This window comes from Lissotriton vulgaris, chromosome 1_1, assembly GCF_964263255.1.
Source record: "Lissotriton vulgaris chromosome 1_1, aLisVul1.2, whole genome shotgun sequence".
Classification (NCBI taxonomy): domain Eukaryota; kingdom Metazoa; phylum Chordata; class Amphibia; order Caudata; family Salamandridae; genus Lissotriton; species Lissotriton vulgaris.
The window spans coordinates 1,244,233,374-1,244,253,653 of record NC_141685.1 but is presented as its reverse complement, the minus strand read 5'-3'; the positions used below and the strand labels follow the sequence as shown (position 1 = coordinate 1,244,253,653).

Sequence of the window (20,280 nt, the reverse complement as noted above, 5' to 3'; positions counted from 1 at the left end):
TACAGCGGGCACGGAGTCGGCCTACAAGCTTGCGACGTACTGGTACTATACACCACCGCGTGTTGCATCCTGGGACATTTTAAAATCCAGTCTTCGCTGGAGAGGGTGCGGTATGTCGGGCAATCTCCTGCATTTGTTATGGCACTGCCCTAAGCTAGAACGATATTGGAAAACTGTTCTTGATGAACTAAACGCTGCGTTCCAGATCACATTGCCTAGGCTCCCCGAGCATACACTGCTACGTCTCCCACACCCTGCTTGTTTCCCTCTGCGCACGCCGCTAGGGCGACAAATTGCACTAGGTCTGCTGACTGCACAACAGGTCCTGCTGGCGCGCTGGGGATCCCGGGACGTCCCGGATGTGCGTGACTGGTTGATGCGCTTGTGGCATGCCTTGGCGATGGAACGACTCTCCTTGAATATGGATGGCAGAGCGTCCGAATATGCTACCCTGTGGGCTCAGTTTTTGCGACTTCTGTCTAGGGAGTTTAGAGAAGTTACATGTCCAAAGTACCTACAAGTCCTACAGCTTATTCCCCTGGATCCGATGGGCACTGTGCCAGGGCCCTAGCTTCTGGGGACGGGTCTGCTTGGATCAGAGTTGTGGGTGTGATGCGCGTGCCTGGGCTGATGGTTGATGCGGAGTGGGGAGGGAGGGTGGGATCGACTAGGGGGGGAAGGGGGGTGTGTTCTCTATTTTCCTTCTTTGTTCTGGCTGGTTTTCTCTTCTATGAAAATTGCGGACCCTGCTATGCCGGTGGGGAGTGCCTATGGTTTTTACTACGCAGGACCGCCCTCCGGGTTGGAGGTCCGAATGCTGTGTTTAATCACTGCTTGCTTACGCCCTGCCGGCGAGTCGATGTAGGCAGCTGGGCTGTGTATGATGCTAACTGGCCGCATAATAAAATGTTTGATTCTAAAAAGTTGGTATTTGCTTGTCTAACCATTCAAACCTGCCTCTGCTAGGTTGTGTATTCCTATGTCTGGTTTTGTGAGTGACAGGCCTGGGGAATTCCAGGAGACAGGCTGAGTCACCCGGTGGTGAATAGAGAGATCTGCATCTAGATGGGAGGGAGGAGTTGCACCTGAACCTTGAATAGGGATGTGCCTGCCTTTCACAATGCTGGCTCCACCCACTGGGGAGCGGCTGAGGTCTCTGCCCTGCACACTGAAAGAAGAGAAGGAGTCCTGTAAACTGAGTGCTCCAGGACTGTACATGCCTTCCACAATGTTGGCTCCACCTCCTGTGGGGCGTCTGATGTGCCCGCCCTGCAATGTGAAAGGAAAGGAAAGGAGAAGTCTGGTAAACAGAGTGCTTCAGAACTGGTTTGGACTGGGCAAAGGCCACGCTCCCCTCAGAGAACTAAGGATTTTGGGGTATAAATATTGGGACGCTGATCCCATGAAATTAGATCACTTTGGACTACAAGAAGAAACCCTTACGGAGGAGAAGAACCTGAAGAAACTGAGGAGAGCCTATTCCCAAGCTGAAGTGCTGCTTGGGGGATTGGCCTGCAGTGGTTGCCTTACTGCCAAAGGAAGGAGAAAGGAACTTTGTATATTTTGTTTTCAATTTGTGAAGGATCTCCAAGGGCTTGGAAAAGAGCCTGCCTCCTGCTGAAGTCTCAGGGAGAACAGACTGCACCCCCCAGCTCCCCAGAGTTATTTGGAAGTGCCTGCTGCTGTTTTGGGCCTTCTGAGGGACTGCGACTCAACGAGAAGAAGCATGTCGATGGGCCTGCCGTCGCAACTCCGAAGGAGGGTGTTGACACTTGAACTGTCGCACTGCACTGCATCAGAGAGAAGCGTGCCGCAACAAAGAAAAAGCACGTCGTCGTCGCTGCTGCTGCCGCAACTCCGAAGGAGGGTGTCACCGCTGGAACTGTTGCATTGCACCACATCGACCAAGAGCACCCCGCATCCCAGCGAAGCGCGCCGCCGGAGCTGCTGCCGCCGCATCTTGGATGTCGCCGCTGTAGTTGTCACATCGAGTGAAAGCTTCATGCACCGTGGGAGAAGAGCGTCGCCGCTGGAGCTGTTGCCGTCGCATCGCAAGGTTGTCGCCGCTGCAGTCCACGCATCGACCAGAGGACTTCTCGCATCCCCGAGAAGCGCGCCGCATCTGGAAGATCTTCAAGTCTTTATTTCTTTGTATCTGAACTTGGCCACATTTCCCATCGCTGCGACATTGCTGGTCGTGGATGCGCAATGTAATTAAGGTACATTGACGCAGAGTGTCGCATCTAAGAACTGAACTAAGCTTTAAATATACCATCTTAAAGTTATCATAGAGTGCATTTTTGTCGTTTATGGTCTTGTGGTAACTCTATATAAAGTCTACTTATTTTTTATATAAAACATGTGTGGTGTCCATTTGTAGTGTTGCACTCGGTTACTGTATGTGGTCACAACAGCTTAACTTACGCCTCTGAAGTAAAGCCCTTCTGCTCGCGCCAAGCTACCAAGGGGATGAGCAGGGCTTATTTTGGGAGTGTAATCCCCTTATCCTGACTAGAGGAGAGGGTCCCTATTTGTCACAAGTATCTACCTGTGCCAACTAGAGATCCCAAATCGAACACACATGATAAAGTTTTAAAGTGCCAAGTGCCGAATATAACAACCATCAATATAGTGCAGAGACAGAGATAGATTCATGTGGCCTATAGACCAACAGTAGAACGTTCTTTGCTTATTGATCAGTGTTAAAAGAATTACTCAATGTGCAAATAAGCCTATAAATACATAAATATTCATATAAACAAAAGATATGTAGACATTCAAATCACTGCCATGATAAAAACCATCAGTGAAGGTCAATCAAAATTTCATTATTTAACTGTATAAAACTATATTATATATATATATATATATATATATATATATATATATATATATATATATATAATTAAAATCAAGAAGGAACAATTGGATAAATCTGTAACCATTATTTCTACAGTACTGATGATACAAGTACATTTTTTGTTTCTATGAAATTCATCTTGACTACTCATTGCCTAAATACCCGATCGTTTATTCGTCAATGGCAGTTACATTGCATATGTAGATTATAATTATCGTTCTTGGTACTAGGTCCAGATTGTGTTGCCTTTTAGGTCAAAACTTTGTCTTTTGTACTCACACTGAAAAAATTACTGGTTGTTGAATAACAATGTGCATAAATTGTGCTTAGAAGTAAAGTGAATGTGCCTAATAAATAAGAAAATTGTGATTTAAAACAAAGTGGAGATTTTATAGCATATCCAGTAAAGTTACTCAATGTGGCTTTACTGGCTAGGTTTGAGAGGACTAGGACATAGTTAGACCTCCCAATTCAATCGATTGAACTTAATTTAACAGGTCAAATAATGGTTATGGACTTCACTCAAGGGGTTTCTTATGTAAAACTGGAGGCCCTAATTGGTGTAGGCTGGCATGAAGTTCCTCAGAGCTATTTAATCCATTAGGATGCTTGGTATCACGGTTTAAAATATAGTGCATCTCTAAAAGCCGGAGGGTCTTTTCCCTATCACCTTCTCTTTTGTTTCTCAGGACCGAATCTATAAGAAAGTATTTAAGATACTTTGGATTGTTCTCATGCGGCTCATGGAAGTGGCGTGCCACTCGATAAGCCAGATCATTGTTTTTAATGGCCCGTATGTGCTGGAGTACTCGCTTGCGTCCTTGGAGGGTTGTACTACCAATGTATCTTAATTTGCACGGGCACTCCAGCACATACACCACGTGATCTGTTTTACAGTTTAAGGCCATTTTGATTTGTCTGTCTGGTCCACCAAAGGGGGTCGAGTAGCTGGTAGTTGACATCCCATGTTGGCAGGCTTTACATAGTTTACATTTGTGAAATCCCAATCTTTGGTTTAACCAAGATACATTAACTGGAGGACCACAAGGATCACGGTCTACCAAGGTGTCTTTCATTGAAACATTCCTTCTATATGTTATGGAGGGCCGTTTGGGGACTAACTTGCCAATTACTGGATCCTGTTTGATCAGATACCAGTTTTTATTAATGAGGTTCCGTACTGCTGACTCCTGCTGGTTAAATTCCAGGATAAAACTGAAATTACCTTGTGTTTCATCAGTAGTAGATTTATTTGGCTTCGGTTTCAATAAACTTTCCCTTTGTTTAAGATTTCTCTCAGTTAGTGCTGCTGCTAGGCATTTGTTGCTATAGCCTCGTTCTTTAAATCTTGCTGGACAACCTTTCTGTGCTTCTTCTCAGTCTTTGCTATTACTTAATATATGTTTTAGGTGCAGTAGCTTTCCATAGGGGATACTTTGCACTAGATGATTTGGGTGTGAGCAGCTCGCATGTAGAATAGCATTTCCTGCCGTGGGCTTTCTGTGCAAATTGGATTTTAGTTTGTCATGCTTGATGTACACCTAAACATCCAAAAATATATACTGGTTTTACTAATATTAGCAGTAAAACTTAAAATGTAATTCATTGGTATTGATTGAGTCAATGAACCTTACTGCTTCATCCTCCGTGCCTTGCAATATCAGAAACAAATCATCAATGAATCTCCACCAGCATTTGACATGGTCCGATATGGTTACAGGGTAATTGTCCATGAGAACCAGCTCCTTCCACCAGCCCATGTGTAAACATGCATAGCTGGGGAGAAGCTGGCTCCCATGGCTACTCCTCGTGATTGCTGGTACAGAGCATTCTGAAACAAAAAGGTTATTCATTAGACACATTTCAACCATGTTCACTAACATTCTGGTGTGTTCAGCACAAATTGGCCCCACTGCTGGACAGATAATATTGCACAGCTCTTAGTCCATACTTGTGTTTGATGGATGTGTATAGTGTGGCTATATCATAGTGTAATTAAAAGGTAATCCTCTATAAATACACACACACATTGTGTACTTATGCTATATGCTGTGCTCAGTCATACGTTCCTCGTACAATTCTTTCCTTTGCAGTTCTCTTTGTTTAAAAGTACAAACAGATCTTTGGGAGCTCGCTGATTAAGTATAATTTATATTAAAGTAACTATCATAGTCAAAAAGTCCAATGGAATCCATGTGGGTAAGGAAGGTGAAAGTTCATTTTTCTAAGGCCGCAGTTAATTTGTCTGAGATTCAAGTTAGCTATTCACCTTTTGTGAATAATTATGCGAAGTCCTTCCTAATTGTTCATTTTAACTTCCCAAATTAGATTATGGTGTCTACACTCTGACAGGGTGGAGAAGAAGAAGTAGAAAAATTATAGGTCGATTGATATTGTGTTTGGCCAGTAGAGAGCCTGTTCCTTCTACCGGCTTTGAGTGAAACCAACAGAATGGATTGTTCATCTTTTAGGCTAAGAGTCATGTCCCTTCCTAAGAAGAACAATGCTAACCTATTTCAAACTAGGCTGACCAGAGTTTTAGAACATGCAGAATACTTTCAGGAATGTAGTTATGTGCCACAATTTGAATACCTTGGTTCCGGTGGCAAAAACTTCCAATATCCATCAACTTATTTTGTATGACAGGGTGTTAACCCACCTGAGAACCATCTGTTGATACACACCCTGTTGATATAGGTGAAAGAAATGTGTAGACTGCACTGTAAATGAATCCCTGCATAGCTAGATCAGTTATGGTGTCCAGTTGTTATTGCACATACCAAATAACCTATCTTTTCCAAACCAATCTTTATTGTTGGACTGTTCTCCCCCAATGCCTTTTGGAGGAGCTAATCAGCTTGCTCGGATAGGCCTTGGATTTTTCAGCATCTCTTGTAATTCGTGAATAGACACTATTAATCATAGCAAATGTTGGTAACACTTACTTTCTTCGCTCCAATAATGTAGGAAAGCAGCAGTCATCACTTTGTCTGGACCCAGCCTCCAGCTGAAGTATTTGCTGATCTTATGGCTTGCATAGGATGCAAAGTGGAGAACTAAGAGTTGATCCCAGGTCAAATCCAGGGTGTAGAATACTTCCATGTCCAGTTGCTCAAAACTTGTAAGAAAGTGAAGGACCAGTCTGTCACAATATTCTTCGCTCCAGAAAACGACAGTTGTTCCAACAGGTTCTATTATTGGCCGAAACACTCCCATTTGAACTTATCACAATTTGTCTAGGAGATTCTAGGTTAGCAAAACTCACTCTTACCTGCACTATAAGTAGAGGCTACGTGCCACATTCCCAGAAACACAACCTTCATGACTGAACTACAGGATCACAGACCTCCAAGAAGTAGTTTGAATTAGTGTAGTAATACTTTCGTTTAGTGTTCCAGGGCTATCGAATAAGCAGAATGTTCTTATGTCAACAAGCAAAGCTGAAGTTACGTTCCCACTGGCCACTAGCTCTGGTTGTCTCGTTTGTGTAGAGTATGTTTTCTTGTATGGCTGGGCTGAACGCAAGGCCCAGTCACACATATACAGTATCGTTTTTAATCAGGAGAAGTGTGAGACCACTAAGACATTGGTTAACACAGGTTCCAATACTATCTATCCCAGAGATGTGGGGAAAACCACGATGGTAACAAAGTTGCGGGGTTGCAGGGCATTGGGAGTAAGAACAGATAATGGGATCCATGTAGGTCATACCATCCTGGACTCTCCTGGTTGTTAGTTTTCAGAAATCTCTGCGTTTGGCAAGTTTCCCTGGATGGAAGCCAGGTACAAATTCTGCAGCTACTCATATCGCCAAAAGGGTCATTTGTCATAATTTGTCTCCTGTAGTGAATACAAGTGCTGCAGACACTTCTCCAAAGTAAGTTAAACCACTTTATTAGGAGCCAACAGCGTAACAGACACCCTACTCAGCTGACCAGTCGAGCAACTGACCAGAACTCGAACGCCCAGAAGTTGGAGAAGTGTTGCTCAATGATTAGAGCGGCAGACCCTGATGCAGAGGTCTAGCTCGGGACCAGGGTTCAATTCCCCGCCTCGGCGTGTCTTGGGCTCAAAATTCCACAGACCTGATAATTCTCGCCTCGGTGCCTATTCCAATCAGAGTCCCACTCTGCAATTCTGGGCAATAGCTTGCTTAATCTTCACAACAGCCCCCACAACGCTAAGGATGCCTGGCCTCCACCTTGGGGGTGCCCAGGAGTGGATGCCTCACAGGGAAAGCCAGGAAGGGTTCCACAGCGGTATTCGTACAAGCGCCTTGAGACCCTTGCGGGTGAGTAGTGCGCTATACAAGTATCAATTTACAAATTTTTTTTACATTTACAAGTAGGAACTAGCCTAGAACCTTGCCTCAGCATTCCATGGAGGTAGGAGAACAAGGAACAAAGAAAGGACTAAAGCATGGCAAATAGATAAAACAACATCTCTTACATGTAGAACACATCTTCTTCCTTTATACAAAAGAAAATAAAACAAAAGTTAAGCAAATAAAAAACACACACATGACGTAGGTCTACACTTTCTTACATCCCAGGAACCTTTAAGAGGTTTCTTCTCCATGAGCATGAAAACATAAGTTTAACAAACAAAGTCATTTACGTAAGCAGGTGGTCTGCGCCTACTTACCCTCCTGACCTCAAGCGAGCTCTGAGAGTTACCTTCTCCATAGGCGACGGCATCAGCACCACCCACATCTCTTCCACAACCATGAGAAAGGCCTGCAGAAAGACCGAAATCTTCTGCCAACATGTAACCACCACACCTACATATGTGGTCACGTAGTGGAACAGTAGTGGCCAACTCCGACAGACGTGTAGCTTTTTGGTATAAAGTCACACGACGAAGGTTCCACTTTTCACCATTCTCCAAAATGACAAAGTGCAGGACAGCCCGTTTCACTTTAAAGGGTCCCCTGAACTTAGTCAGACCTTTGCCTAGTCTACCTGACTTGACTTTGTATCCTTCAGAAATGAGAAATTTCCTACCACTGGAATCACTTACAGGCATTGCACCCATCACCCCCCACCCCCGCTTGATACCCACTCCTTAATCCAAGCAGGGACCAACTTGGTACCTGGAGACCTCCCACGCATAAGTTTGAAGGGAGACTTTTCGCACTGATTGAGTTTGGTGGTGCGATAAGCCCACACCATCTCTTCCAACATGGTTTTTAGTAACGCCACCATTGACACACACCATCTGGATGATACCCTTAACTACACTGTTAAATCACTCACAGAAACCATTACTCTGTGGACTGTACAAGGAAGTTCAACGATGCACCATTCCACAATCAGTAAGAAAGGTTTGCATGACACAAAGTAGAGTACCATTATCGATGATGATAATGGAGGAAAAACCACGTTCTACAAGAAACAAACACTTCAAGAAAACAATTGTGCGCTCTGTGGTGATGTCCCTCACAAATGTTACACTTAACCATTTGGAAAAAACAAAGAATACAATAACAAATCTCTGACTGGTAGGTAACTCATCCATGGGCCAATGAAGTCCAAACAGATGCTGTGCCAAGCTTGGCCTGGGTCCTGGATATGACCCATCTCAGATTTAGAACCGACCGCAAGTCTCTTCTCTCCCTCCTTACACACACACACAAAACACTTCTCTACCCATGAGGTCACCTGTTCATCCTTGCCAGGCCACCAAAAGTTAAGTCTAAAGAGAGTTGGGTTAATATAGTACCTAAATGTCCCGGATGAGCGAGAACTAGGAGTTTGGATTTCAGACCAAGAGGTGGAATGAATCGGTCGCCCCTCATGAGAACATTAGTACCACACACTGAAAGTTCCTCTAAAACGGATTAAAGTATGCACAGGAACAAGCACACAGCTCTCACGTCTAGCCCCTAACTTTATTTAAGATCCATAACGGCTTTGAGGACATGATCCACCTCCATTTCCCTTCACCACTCCTCATAAGTAAAGGTTTCTTCACAGATTGCCACTACATTATGTATAGAAGCGACAGCACCATCATCACTGGTCAAGGAAACGGATGAACCATCAACAGTTTACCACTTAAGAGACAATTTAGAAAGGCAATCAGCTTGGAGATTTCTCCACCCTTTGAATGTGAGTAACCTCATATTGGTATTCCTGAAGTCTGGCTGCAAGTCTGACCAACCTTACTAATACTTTACCCGCACCTCCAGGAGACCAGATCTTCATCAAAGGCTTATGGTGAGTCTTATGTAAAAATCGTGTGCCCCAGAGGTACGTGTGGAAATATTCAACACCCCAGGCCGCTGCCTCTGCTTCCCTTTCAATCACCGAGTAATTTGCTCAGAAGACGCGAGTGTCCTGGACGCAAAAGATACTATTTTATCTCCTTCTGGATGTTTTTGCAAGAGAACGACCCCTAAACCAGTGGCACTGACATCAACCATCAGGGTAGACTTAAATTTTATGTCGAATGGTGCCAAAATCTTAGCTTCACAGATCTCTTTTTTTATGTTAATGAGACAAACAGATTGTTGTTCACCCCAATCAAATTTGGCACCTTTTTTAAGCAATTGTCTCAAAAACAAAATCTTATCAGAAAGGTTGTGCACAAATTTGGAATAATACTCTATGAAGCCCATAAAAAACCTTAATTGAGCCTGGTCTGTTGGAGATGGAGCCAGTTAAATAGCGGCAAGTAAATTCTTCTCTAGTTTTATACCCAGCACTGAACTCTCATAGCCCAGATATTCAATGTGCTCCACCAATACAGAACATTTCTCTTTACGAAGTGAGAGTCTCACCTCAGCAATCCTGTGCAACACGGACTTTAGAATTTGGTTGTGTTCAATGAGATTTCCCAAATATGAGGATATTGTCCTGAAAAAACACAGCTTGGTCAATGCCCGTAAAAATGTCAGTGACCATCGGCTGGAAAACACTAGCCGCTGAGGATAGCCCAAAAGGCAAGCGTGCGATCTGAAATGTCCCTTCCGCGGGGATAAATACTGTTAGATGTTTGGAACACTCATGCACTTTATCTGATGGCATGCAATGTTACAGTCGAGTTTTGAAAAAAACTTAGCATCTTTTAAGGTTGAGACCAACTCGCCTATGTTGGATAAGGGAAAGGTATCTGCAACCACACACACCTGTTAAGGGACCTCAAGTCCACACAGAACCTGAGCTTGCGTCAGCCTTTTTAGTAATAACTACTGGAGATATCCAACTAGAGGCCTCAACTAGTTCAATTACTCCACCATCTCACATATCTTTACTAAGAGCTTTCACTTCATCTCTTACCACCAAGGGCACTCTTCTCAACTTATGTTGGACTGGTATAGTGTCTCTTTTAAATACTATTTTGTGAACATACCCTTTGAGTACTCCCAACTCACTTCTAAAGACACTACTTGACTCCTCAAGAATATCATTAAAACTATCCTTCCACCACGATTTGTGAGGTTGCTCTGGGGTTCACGACAATATGAAGATCATATTGGTGAATCCAACCTAGAAAGGGGAGGTCCTTACACTGCCACGTACACCTTTTGAGGACCTATTGAAGAATGCAATTTGTGCTTCGAAAAAACCTAACAGGTCTAAATACTCCTCTTGATAACCCATGGGAGATATCGCTTGGTTGCAAAAGTCTACCTGACTACTCTTGATCAAACATTTTCTTGGGGATTATGGTGTACCTGGACTCAGTGTCTACCATTAAAGAGACTTGTTGCCATCAACCACAAACAAAGCTTTGGGTTTGTTCATTCTTCTGTCATCATCTTGAGGATCTTCTGTCATCATCTTGAGGATCATCACTCACCAACACTAAGGATTTTATCCTTGTTGTGTTTTGTCCTCACCATCATTAACAGCTAGACTAGGCTGTAATCTGGATTTGCATAGCTTGGCAAAAATGACCTGAACAACCACATTTGAGGCATTCTTTATTCATAGCAAAACAAAAGTTGGAATCAGAGGCATGTCCATTGGAACCGGTAGCTTGGTGAAAGAACTTTTCTTGCTTGTGAACTTGTTCTTGCCCCCGATCAGTGCTACGCAATTGGAATCTTCAGCTCCATGGTCACTTCTTTCATGTGTACATTTATCAGAAACCTCAAACATCAGGGTTGGTGTTCTGCTTTTGCAACTCTTTCATGCAACCCTCTGACTGCTCTATGACTTTGGATAAATCAATTGCTAACTTCAGGGTAAGATTTTTGGCTGCCCACAACCTCTCCTGAATTTGCATTGAACAAATAACTGGTCCGTTATTAACTCATTGGCCATGACACCAAAGTTACATTTTAAAGAAAGTTCCCTCAATCTGGCAACAAATTCATCAATGGATGCCTAGCTCCTTTGACGGCAAGTATAAAAATGTATAACGATTACTAAGTTTTCTTCTTTGGCATATTTTACTTCAAGTCTACAAACTGCTTCTTTATACTCATCTAGTACAGACGCCCGATTGGCTTGCAATGCTTGTGGTAAGTATTTGAAGACACGTTGGCCCTCCATGCCCAGGGTACTGAGCAGGAGTGCTTTTTTCCTTGTTGCACTAAACTCATGACCATCCAAGGCAACTAAATAATTATCAAAACATGACTATCCAGTCTTCCAAGGGCATGGGAGGTGTGTCAGGTTCGACCAGAAATTGGAGGTGTCACAACAGATATACGAGTAGACATGGAGGTAACTAATGGATAATAATCTATACAGGAGCAGGTAAATATGCATGTCAGGTATGCAGAAGGCAAAACAACGAGGTGAGAATAATACCCCAAGATGCACTACCACATTTTTAAAAACCCACTAAAAAACATAGTATATAGGCATAGGTGTGCACATCACAATAAGCATGGTTTTAAACAATTGAGATGAGTGCGTCACCGTAAGCACACTTAAACATATTGGAAATTACTTGAGCAAGTACCTCTGGTATGCGCGTCACTGTAGTAACATGCACTGGTTTGATAGGCGAAGTAGTTTTTCCGAACAACAAATATGAAACAAGCTAACGCCAAAGGTGTGCGTGTCACAAGAAGAGAATGTGAAATTGAATTGTACCTGAACAAGTACCTCTGGTGTGCACATGTCACCGTAGTAACACGCACTGATTTTATAAGCAAAGTTGTTTTCTAAACAATAAACATGAGACACGCTACTGCCAAAAGGTGTGCATGTCACCGAGAAAAGAGACAAATGAAACTGAATTGTACCTCGCCAATCTGCGAGCACAGCGCGATGACCACAAAAAGGCTGCAATGTAGACTGAATTTGAAAATATTCGGTGTAGAAAATGGCCTCCGAGCGTGCTGGCATGATAACGTGTCAGGCAAACTGCAATGTTGACTGCAGTTACTTGGAATGAGAAGATTAGTTGGAAAAAATGGCCACTGTACGTACTAGCGCAACAACGTGCTGCTGGGCCAGGCTGCTAAGCACGATGACATCACAAGAATCCAGGGCTTGAGTGGTAGATGCAGAGACGCTACCTTTTTGGCACTTCTTGCTTCCAAATGTAGTAGTTACAGGGATGCCGGCCACCTTGTCCGGAGAATCACAGAGTGAATCGGTGTCGGGACCACAATGAAGAGGATGGTCCGGGGCGTCAGCTGCTGGACTCTGCTTGGTGCTACAACTCGTCTGGTCAGCTCACGAGATAGTCGCCAAAATATGTAGTGAAGACAAGTGCTGCAGAAACTTCTTCAAAGTAAGTTAAACCACTTTATTAGAAGCCAACAGCGTAAAGGACACCCCCTCATCTGAGCAGAACTCGAACGCCCAAGTAGGAACATGCCTAGAACCTTGCCTCTGCATTCCATGGAGGTAGGAAAACAAAGAAAGGACCAAGGCATGGCAGATAAAACAACATCTCTTACAAGAACAACATCTACACAAGTTCCTAACCCAGTGGTCTTCAACTGAGCCCCCACTCCCCTTTCAAGCACATTGTTTTAATTTCAGGCCCCCCACAAACTTTGAAACGTTGCAGATGGAATAAAATTCCACGGGGCAAAAGTCACTTTCAAATACTCAAAGCCAAATTTTAGACCCTCTTGGCCTTTCTGTACAAAAGTTGCCACCTAAGCTTTGTGCAAATTCCCATTCAAGCTAAACCTAAAAAGCCCTACGCACACTCCTTCAGCAAAGCACCACCCAGACACCATCTGCAAAGCCATACCCAGGCCAAATTATACAGAGCACCATTTAGCTATCACTCTACAAACCACCATTTTGTGCCCATGTTCACAAACTCACAGAGTTCTCCCATAAAAAAAGCTCCAAACTCACCCAGTTCTCCCATAAAAAAAGCTCCAATCAAACTCCAACCAGAGGTGTCTTCTATGGAGTCATAGCCAGCCTGTACCGTTAGACTATCAGATGGGGACTAGCAGGACTTCTTAAATTTGAATGGAAAAGTAAAAGCACTGCTCAGTATAGAACAGTTACTCTGGGGTAGTGCATACCTACACTTTTATATTTTCATTTCACTCACTGCCAGTCCTGAAAAGCTTTTTTTAAAATTCCAGTCCAGCACCATCCCCTTCAAAGTCTAATCCAGTTCCTTCTCTGAAAGCCTTGGCCGGTGTTGATCTTCAAGGCTGCAGAGAACCCCAGCAAAGAACACCAACATCTAAGGTTGCTACCTGGACGTTTTCTTTGCCAGCTTGGCCAGTATGTTAATCTCCCTAAAGGTAGAAAAATTAGCAAAGTCACCAAAAGCTGGTGTTGCTCCCGCTTATTAAATATTTTAAACAGTAAACATCAGAAAAAAAGAAATGTACAAACTGAGAGTCCAACACAGCCCTCCCAATTGCAGGTGCCAGTGCAGTCTGGCCCGTTTACTTCTGGTGAGGGGTCTCGTGGTGGGAGGGAACAGTCTATTCATCTTATTACCAATGTCCTGAAGAAACTTTTAGACCCCCTGTTGGCTAGGCTTGATTGTATTGACACCAGGCTACAACAATAGACACAGTGACTGTGGGTATGGAGGATCAGTTAAGAACTTTGGGTGGCATCCAAGGTGTAACTATGATGAACGTGGGGACCCTCCCTCCCTCTAACCCATCCAGTATCCCAACTACAAAGAAGACCAACCCTCCCTCTACAGCAAGTGTACCCACAGTTACCCTACCAAATCCTATCCCTCCATCTCTTCCAAGGCAACCTCCTCCTGTGCCCTTAGTGCGGAAATCAAAGCTGCCTGCACCAACGACCATAACGAGGCAAGAAAAGACCCCCACTAGGACGGATGACCGCCCCCATCAGAATGTTAACAACTTAAATCGGTCAAATATAGTTAATCAACCTCCAGAGGCGGCAGCCCATACTGTAATCTTGACCGGGGTCCCTGAGCTTTCCAACTCTGCACCAGAAACCTTTGATTCTTTAAAAAACAAAGTGATTAGTTGGCTGAACATTCATAGGCCCCTCCCACCAAATATGAGAGGTGAAATATTGATGGTCAGGAGGGTCTCCTGGGTGGGACATACAATAAAGAAAATAAAGGGTGATTGCATTTTGGTAAATTTCAGGGATTCACAGATTGTTTCCCATATTTGTAACTGGTTGGGGATCGTGGGAAACAACCATCCAACTGCTACCGCTGACCTTTTTCTATCCAAGATATTACAACTTGTATCCTGGTACGAATGAAGACTGGACAAGGGTGGGATTCGCCATTGATGGCACAAGGTATAGGCCCATGTGTCACGATATACCAACACCGAGCAACTATTTACATGCTAACAGATATAGTTGCCTTGATCAGGTAGATTGACTTCAGTGGGATGAATGCACTGGGGGAAGAAAAGGGGTGGCCCCCCACACAGCTCAGCCGGGGACAGCAGTAGATATCTTTGATACTGGCAATTTTGCCTGTGCCCATTTATTCCTATATATATACTATTAGTACTTTAGAACCCCCTATACAACCTCCCAGCACATCCTCCGGTCGGCAGGCATTAAAAATCCTTCCTCAGAATACATCATCTCAACATGCCTTAGATACGGGGGTTTTGGAAGGGCAGGTATCCTTGGTGGGGGTGTTATCTACCAACCTAGATCAGGACGGTGAGTGCGAGGTGGGGAGAGCGCCCAGTTTGGGCAAAAACAGGATGAAGGTTCTCTCATGGAACCTTGCAGGCATTGCCAATAAAATTGATTGCAGTGACTGGGGCTCCCTAGTGGACAGTAATGACATTAGTTTCTTTCAGGAGACTTGGGCTAGGGAAGATCACCCCAGGGTGGGTTATGCAACCTTCTATGTCCCTGCCAGGTGGGGAGGCAAAGGGAGGCCGTCTGGTGGACTTGCAATATGGTTAGCGACCCATTTGGGTTGCACAGCGGAAAACATACCAACTCATTCGGAAGACGTACAATACGTTCTTCTTAAATGGCCACCAGCCTACAAACTAGCAATTGTGAATGTTTACTCACGTCCAGTGAGTGTGTCCATGGAATCACCCACTATAGATGAATTATCTCTCTTTCTAGGGCTATTACCCACTGACTAAGATTCTGTTGAGAGGGGACGTCAACTGCCCCTTTGAACCCTTACATGGATTAAAGGAGGGTGCCCTGATGGCTGACGACGACTATTGGGGGATTCCCCCCTGCCGATCGCCAAGTCCGAAATCATGGTCTCCTTTGGGGTTACAGGCTATGTCCCTTACCCTGAACTGCGCCCTGAGGGCTTGTAACAGGCGCACTCCATCTGACAGCCCCTCAGTGTGTACCTTTAACAAGAAGGGCCATGAATCGCGCCTAGACTATATTTTTGTGGATACTAGCATGTGGTCTAAGGTACTGGATTTCAGGGTGACAGTGAGAGCTGACAGCGACCATAATGCTCTGTCTGGAAATGGTTTATCCAGGGCCTAAAGAAAGTACATTATTAAATGCTATCGATTAAGGTACAGGGGCCTTAGTATTATCCAACAATAGACGTAGGGTAAAATGGGGGAAATTAGTTAACTCTACTGAATGTATTACGAAAATCTATGACCTGGCGCTCCCAATATTAGTCTAAATGGACGACCTGATTAATCAACCCACAGATATAGACTTCAATGAGAAATTAGGGCAAATCCACGTAGACCTAGTTGACAGGCTAGGAGAGGTCTTCTACCCTGTGCCCGCTAGAAGGAAGAAGAGGACACCAACCCCAGCTTGAATAATTCCACATGTAAAAAGATCAAGACTGCGCTGATCTCAATGGTCAAGTCTGGCACCAACAAACACAACATACATGAGCTCAGACGGAAATATAAGGAGGCGATTGCCTAGGCAAAGTCTGAATGGGATTGGGATAGATGGCACAATCTAACAATGGCCCTGGGAACCAGGGATTCCAGGAATATCTTGGTCATTAGTACATACAGGATCAGGGGAACCAAAAGCTGCTGTAGAGCCGAACATCGCTGCTTCGGTATGGGAATCCCACTTTAGTAAACTGTATCAGGATGGTCCTACTATGCCTACAGAGGCAGTCTCTGTCACTCCTTCTGATCATAAAGAGCAACTAGAGTTTACCTTGGGTGAGGTACTAAACGCAATAGGGAGACTTGCATGGGGGGGGGGAAGGCTCCAGGCCTAGACAAACTGCCTGGAGATTTATTCAGGCACCAACCAGAGATCTGGGGTCTCTATCTTCTCATTATTTTTAATTCAGTTCTGAGGGGAATGGAGATCCCCAGTACTTGGCTGGGCGCAGAGATAGTACTGATTTTCAAAAAGGGGTCTCCTCTGCTCCCAGCCAACTACAGGCCGAACAGCCTTATAGATGTACCCCAAAAACTTTTCGCTCATCTTCTGCTGGACCAGCTCTTGGATTGGATGGAGGATAATGTGATCCTTAGCCCTCTCCATGCAGGATTCAGGAAGAGCACATCCACCATGGATCAGATTTTTCGCCTTGTTCTTTTCTGGAAAATGGTGAGGATCGAGGGGGGGGGGGGGTACGGGGGATTCTGTACATGGTGTTTGTGGACCTGAGGTCCGCATTTGACCTAGTGCCATGCGAGAAATCATGGGCGGTCCTTAAGGAGTTAGGTGTTCCACCACAGCTCCTCCACGCAATAATTAGGCTGCACAAAGGGAATTTTGCCCAGGTTAGGTGTGGGAGGGATGGGGCATTGTCATCCAGGTTCCCAGTTGACAGGGGGGTGAGACAGGGTTGTGTCCACCAACCCTGTTCTGCCTCTACGTCAACGGCGTAATACCTCACCTTGAAAACGTCAACAACAATGACACCCCTAGGCTGGCAGGCAGGAGGGTTCCGGTAATTATGTTTGCCGATGATACTCTCCAAATCCCCCGATACTGGACGGGTTTGGGGATTTTAGCAGAGCCCACGGCCAGGAGATCAATGCAGACAAAACCAAGTTTATGGTATTCAATCCCTCAGCAACAACTAGGCCAAATCCAACCTTGGGATCGGGTAGGCTGGAAAGTGTCACAACGTTCCAGTACCTGGGGGTAATTCTGCACGAAAACCTATCTTGGGGTCCACAGATAGCAAGATCTTGCCTAAAGCTATCGCAAATGGTGGGGGCCATTCTGAAGGTTTCAAATTCTTCAACCTTCAATCCAGTTAGTCCAGCACTGGAGATGTAAAAAACTCAAGCCAGAGCAGCCTCATTATATGGTGGTGAACTGTGGGGCTATAATGCTGGAACAGAACTTATCAAGGTAGAGACTAACTTCCTTAGACGGTTACTGTCCCTACCACAAGGCACACCTCTTACCATTGAGACTAGATCTGGGCCTCCCTTCTATAGGGGACAAGTTAACCCTAAAACCACTGAGGTTTTGGCACAGGCTATGGTCCACTACTGAACTGTACCACTACAGGCAAGATTTGAAGCATGTCCTGAGTCATAGCTGTTCTGACAGAATCCCATGGTTGGCCCATGTAAAACGAGAATTTCTGCGAGTAAGCTTGGCTGATCTGTGGGATGATCCCGAAAGAGGCTGTCTTCAGGTCTCTCGTAAATCGCTCACTAAGATTTTAAAGGACAAAAGTCTAACTACGCTCCTGTGTGCCCCAAAAATTGGTCACGCACTGAACAATTTTTGGCTTACAAAAGTTTATTCAAGTTCGAGGAATTCATGGACATCATTTTCCTACTACTGCAAGGAAACTTTTCATTCAATGGAGGTTTGGTACATTGCCCATTAAAGACTTTACAAGCAAATGGTCTACATTGGACGACAAAACTTGCCCTGGGTGTAGCGCGATTGTGGAGGACGAACTGCATGTGCTGTTTTTTTGCCCTGCCTATGGCAGACCAAGAAAGCACTGGCTAGTACCCTTGTGCAGGAATCTAGGCTTTAGACATTGTTTACATTTGTTTAGAATTTTAAAGTCAAGCACTTTACACTGTATTGTATTGGCACTATCTAAGTATTTAATGGCTATGTGGTTGAAAAGGAAAAACCTGTTGAAAGCTAATCCCTAACTGTGAGAAGAACTGCACTGCATAGTATTTTGACTTCCCTGGTTCCTGACAAATATTGAATTAAGTTAGCTTCCGTTTCCTTGCAATTGCTGTAAAATTGTGTGTTGATGTTTCTTTTTAGCCTGTATTTTTATCGCTTGAGGATTTTACTGTTTTTATTGTTATCTTTTATGGCCGAAATAAAGAACTTTTGGATTGGAAAGTGCGGCAATACAATACGGTTTAAACTGGAAAGTATACATGTGCAGAGAGGCAGTGCCCCTCGTTACAGTAGTAGCTCGGAGTGAGCTGTGAAAATAAAGACTGAGATAAGGAGTTGACTGGAATGAAGTGAAGTTAAATAGATACGTCAGTTGGAGTTGCACGGGATTGACCCCATGATGATGGACACACAACTAACATTTCAACGGCGTTACTGTTTCTTTCCACGTTACTCCACATCAAATAGTGTGCTTAACATCCAGTTATGAAAACTGATACGTGGTTAGTCTACTGGTCTCTTGCCTAGAGAGCCCACTATTACACCACAGCAGTGCTTTAAATTGACAGGAACTTTCAGGTATTCAGTACCTGCTCTACTCAGAGGAGCTGTAACGCTTTAACGGATTAGCAACGGCACTTCTCAACAACTAACAGTTACACTTGGAGCACTCCAATTTTTCCAACATTACACCACTCAATAAGTGATAGACGAGTAGCACATACCGATGTTCTTGTGGCCCTGCAAGTCTTCCAGCGTCGACGTTTCTTTGCGATACCCGTACTCCCCGTTCTCCTGGTCTGACTTGAATTCTTTCACGGCGGTAGCCGGTCCACCAGGGCCTGTGCTGACCCGGAAAACCGTGGCTGAAGATCCTGCGCCCAAACGCGCGTCAACCCCCCAGACTCTACCAAAGGCTTCGAAGGCGGCAGGAAGAGAGGCTGAGGCCCCGAAGTGAGCAGATGTAAGGCCTCCATGGGCGTCATCTGCGGATACAACCTGTCCGCTACTTACACGGAACATCCGTGAATTCAGCCTCATGTCAGTGGCCTTTTACTGCTCTTTTTCACCGATGTCATTCGGCCATCATTTTTTAGCACTTCCGGGTCATATAACACCGACTCAATCCCACGAATGGAGAGGTTCTGGGAGGCGCCTGGAAGTGGGCGGTACTGCTTAAGCATAAAATGATCTAGGATTGGAGGCACCCCAACCAATGCTAGCGCGCAATACCGAATTTCGAAGTGCTGATTGGCTGTCGACTCGGCAAGTATCTTTTGTCCGAGACTTTCTCTTTTACAGTCGGTGGGTAGGCCCAGTTGGATGAGCGGGGTTTACACACGTGAGTTTTTTCCCGCGTTTGCCTTAGTTTATGCCTCTGGGACAGCGCAGGCTCTGATTGGTCAAATTTTTCTGATTTCCATTGGCTGCAGCTTGAACAGCCTGTAATCTGAAGCTCCTCCCTCTGACTAGACACAATTGTGACAGCTGTATTTAGCTGCAGTGGGCGTACTACAGATAGCCTGAGCGTCTTTATTATATTTAGTAATAACCGTAACAGTTTAGTGAATTGGGCTCATTGGGCGTCAGACCCCCCCCCCTCCCTAGTGTGTGTCAACCCGGGCTGGCGAGCATCAAATTGCAGCCGCACCCGAGTACTTAAAAGGTCTTTAAAAGACCATTTACTTGTAAATGACGCTATTGTTGTGTGTTCACCCCCTCTTACAGCCACTGTGTCCGTGGTTGGAAGAATTACACCCCCCCCCCGAAATATTTTCCAGCCCCCTAGACCTCCCCCCCAAAATTTACCTCTAGTTGCCCGCCTGCCATAAGGGTGCCTAGGACACCCAGGAAATAGTGGTGCTGATGCACCCAAACAGTGATACTGAACCAATTTTTCTAACCGGTGTTATGTTTATTTTATTTATTTGTTTTATTTATGCATTTTTATATAGCGCAGACTTTACCCGAAGGCGTCAGAGCGCTTCACAA

At 44.7% G+C, this 20,280-nt stretch overlaps 1 protein-coding gene across 1 annotated transcript in view; it reads right to left on the bottom strand.

Annotated features, from left to right (window-relative positions):
- UHMK1 (U2AF homology motif kinase 1) overlaps positions 1-19,420 on the bottom strand; it is a 229,876-nt gene extending 210,456 nt beyond the window's left edge. Inside the window, exon 1 of the mRNA XM_086964500.1 lies at positions 19,014-19,420. Within this exon, the coding sequence (XP_086820626.1) occupies positions 19,014-19,329 (316 nt within the window). The 5' untranslated portion in view covers positions 19,330-19,420. The remainder of the gene's footprint in view (positions 1-19,013) is intronic.
- Positions 19,421-20,280: the final 860 nt, after the last annotated feature.